This window comes from Nicotiana sylvestris, chromosome 9 (assembly GCF_000393655.2).
Source record: "Nicotiana sylvestris chromosome 9, ASM39365v2, whole genome shotgun sequence".
Lineage (NCBI taxonomy): Eukaryota > Viridiplantae > Streptophyta > Magnoliopsida > Solanales > Solanaceae > Nicotiana > Nicotiana sylvestris.
Window position 1 is genome coordinate 110,842,727 of NC_091065.1, and position 2,925 is coordinate 110,845,651.

The 2,925-nt window shown below is 40.6% G+C and overlaps 1 protein-coding gene across 1 annotated transcript; it reads left to right on the forward strand.

Annotated features, from left to right (window-relative positions):
• Positions 1-210: 210 nt before the first annotated feature.
• On the forward strand, positions 211-855 carry LOC138878052 (uncharacterized). The gene has a single exon (XM_070157707.1). It carries the CDS (start codon positions 211-213, stop codon positions 853-855), a length of 645 nt encoding a protein of 214 aa, XP_070013808.1.
• The last annotated feature ends 2,070 nt before the right edge of the window (positions 856-2,925 follow it).

The following is a 2,925-nucleotide window of genomic DNA, read 5'->3' on the forward strand; positions in this document are numbered from 1 at the left end:
GAACGTTCGGTTCGATTGGCCAAATGGGCCATCGAACTCAGTGGGTATGATATCGAGTATCAACCCCGAACGGCCATCAAGTCTCAAATTTTAGTGGACTTTGTGGTCGATTTCATGCCAACACTCGTACCCGAAGTTGAAAATGAACTCTTGTTAAAGTCGGGCACATCGTCGGGGGTATGGACCTTTTTCATAGACGGCTCTTCTAATATGAAGGGGTCCGGGCTAGGCATTGTTTTGAATCCACCTACAGGTAGAACTATTAGGCAATCTATCAAAACTTCTAGGTTGACTAACAATGAGGCTGAGTACGAGGCCATGATTGCAGGTCTCGAGCTAGCTAAAAGCTTAGGGGCAGAAGTCATTGAAGCCAAGTGCAACTCTTTACTGGTGGTGAACCAAGTAAACAAAAGCTTTGAAGTTCGGGAGGATAGAATGCAAAGGTATTTGGACAAGCTACAAGTAACATTGCACCGCTTCAAGGAGTGGACTCTAGATCACGTACCTAGAGAACAAAATAGCGAGGCTGATGCACTCGAAAATTTAGGATCATCAGTCGAGGAAGACGATATTATCCTGGGGACTGTCGTCCAATTATCGAGATCTGTGGTCGAGAAGGGTCATGCCGAGATAAACTTTACAAGCTTGACCTGGGATTGGAGGAATAAATATATTGAATATCTAAAGAATGGAAAACTCTCATCGGACCCTAAAGACTCGAGGGCCCTACGAACCAAAGTTGCCCGATTCACATTGGATGAAGATGGAACATTATACAAAAGGACGTTCGATGGACCATTGGCAGTATGTTTAGGGCCAGGGGACATCGATTATGTTTTACGAAGAGATCCATGAAGGCACTTATGGGAACCACTCCGGCGCTGAATCTTTGATTCACAAAATCATTAGAGCAGGGTACTACTGGGATAGCATGGAGAAAGACACTAAGGAGTTTGTTCGAAAATGTGATAAATGTCAAAGGTTTGCATCGATGATCCATTAGCCCAGAGAATAACTTCATTCAGTCCTATCCCCATGGTCATTCATGAAATGGGGGATGGATATTGTCGGCCCTCTGCCAACGGCCCCAGGTAAAGCTAAATTCATTTTGTTTATGACTGACTATTTTTCTAAATGGGTGGAAGCACAGGCCTTCGAGAAGGTCATAGAAAAAGAAGTTATAGACTTCATCTGGGACCTTATCGTGTGTTGATTTGGGATATCTGTTGAAATCGTATGCGACTGTCGACGCCCCCTTTTTCTACGGGTCGAAATCAGGTATACGACATTGGGAGGACAAATCTATTCCCTTTCGAGAATTGGGTTTAGAAGTTGAAGAGTCGCCACCTAATGATTATAGTGCATTAGGACACTTTAAGAAAGAGTTTGAGATAAAGAGACCAGAGATTAGGGTAAGGGCTAGAAATTCTCCCGAGGGGAAGGTGTTAGGCACCCCTCAGGATCCACAAGTGTGGTTCCCGGCCATGCTACAATTGTGACTTTACAAGTAAACACTCAAGGCTCAAATAAGGACTCGCATATAACATTGCAATTAGGTTGAAAACTTTTGAAGACAAGTAGAGAGGGCAGAAATTTATGAAAAAGGAATTTGAAGAGTTTTAAAAGAAGAGATGCAAGCAAATAAAGGGAAGGGGGTCCTAGGTTTATGATTAATATGGATCACTTCAATGCAATACCCAGCAATCACTCCTCAAAAGAGGGGTCGCACGTGATATTAGCGCACCGGTCATCATATCCATATTCTACCTTTCCCACCCCGTTAAGGTATTTAAACGCGTGATTGGGTCACGAAAGCTTATTGTGTGTTGTTGCCCGTCCCATCCTATAAGTTCTAAAGGGTATTTAGGACTACTATGCCTACAGGGTGAGGACTAGGCTGAACCCTTAGGTTTAAAGGGCAAAATGCTAGGCAACATACATAACAAGTAGGACTACACATAAAAGAAACATGCAAAGGTAAATAAGAGGCTCACAAATCCCTCCACAAGTAAGCATGTAATCAGCACGTCTCAAACACATTTAAGGTCTCAAAGATAGGAGTTTTTTAAAAAGAAAAGGAATAAGTGACAGCAGTTTAGGAATTAGTGAAAGTATAGATAAACTTGTTAAAACACACTTTGAAAATATAGTAGAGGCATTAAAGATGCAATATCCTGATAAGTCATAGAAAAAGTAGCACGATTCTGGACAGGAAAAATAACCCAGTGGAAAACATGATAGAACAGATGCACGATTCTGAGATTATCTCAAAATAGGCCGGAAGTTTTAGTAGAAAAATAGAGCAAACTTCAGAGAGGCAACAGGGTTCAGAAAGTAAAAAGAGGCTGAGTAGTCTGAAACTGGTAAAACATGATTAATCGATTTTTATTGGACCTAAAGCTTGCCTAGGCGTCGTATGTATTGCCTACTTATCTTAAAGGTGAGCATGCATATTAACCCCAGTTTTAAAAGAATGCAGTTAACCAGACTTGTACTATTAGATTAAACATATTAGCGAGGCGTTCAGCAAATTGCAACTCGGACAAAAATAAAGACCCTAAGTAACATGGTGTCTAATGCACATAAAAGTCCTAAAACATGGTCTCTAAATGCCAGTGAGAATGCACCAGTTATTTTAATAGTTATTCGTTAGTTATTAGCTAGTCGTGATTACGAAATGAGTATGACAACAAGCTGAAAGTAAAGGGTCTAAAACAGAATTACTACTATATGAGATGCATGTCCTATACACGATATCTATTGCACAAACAAGTAAGTAAAGTCCTATAAGCATGTTTTCTACCCATTATTTAAACTAAGCATGCATAACCCCTCCCAATTTCACTATAACCCCAATCAGTTGTTTACAAGTCATTACAAACCGAGATAGCTGAATTACAGTAATAAGGAATAAAATAAGAAGTT

Coding starts and splice junctions, on each gene's coding strand:
- LOC138878052 (XM_070157707.1), top strand. CDS start 211: ATGAAGGGGTCCGGGCTAGGCATTGTTTTGAATCCACCTACAGGTAGA.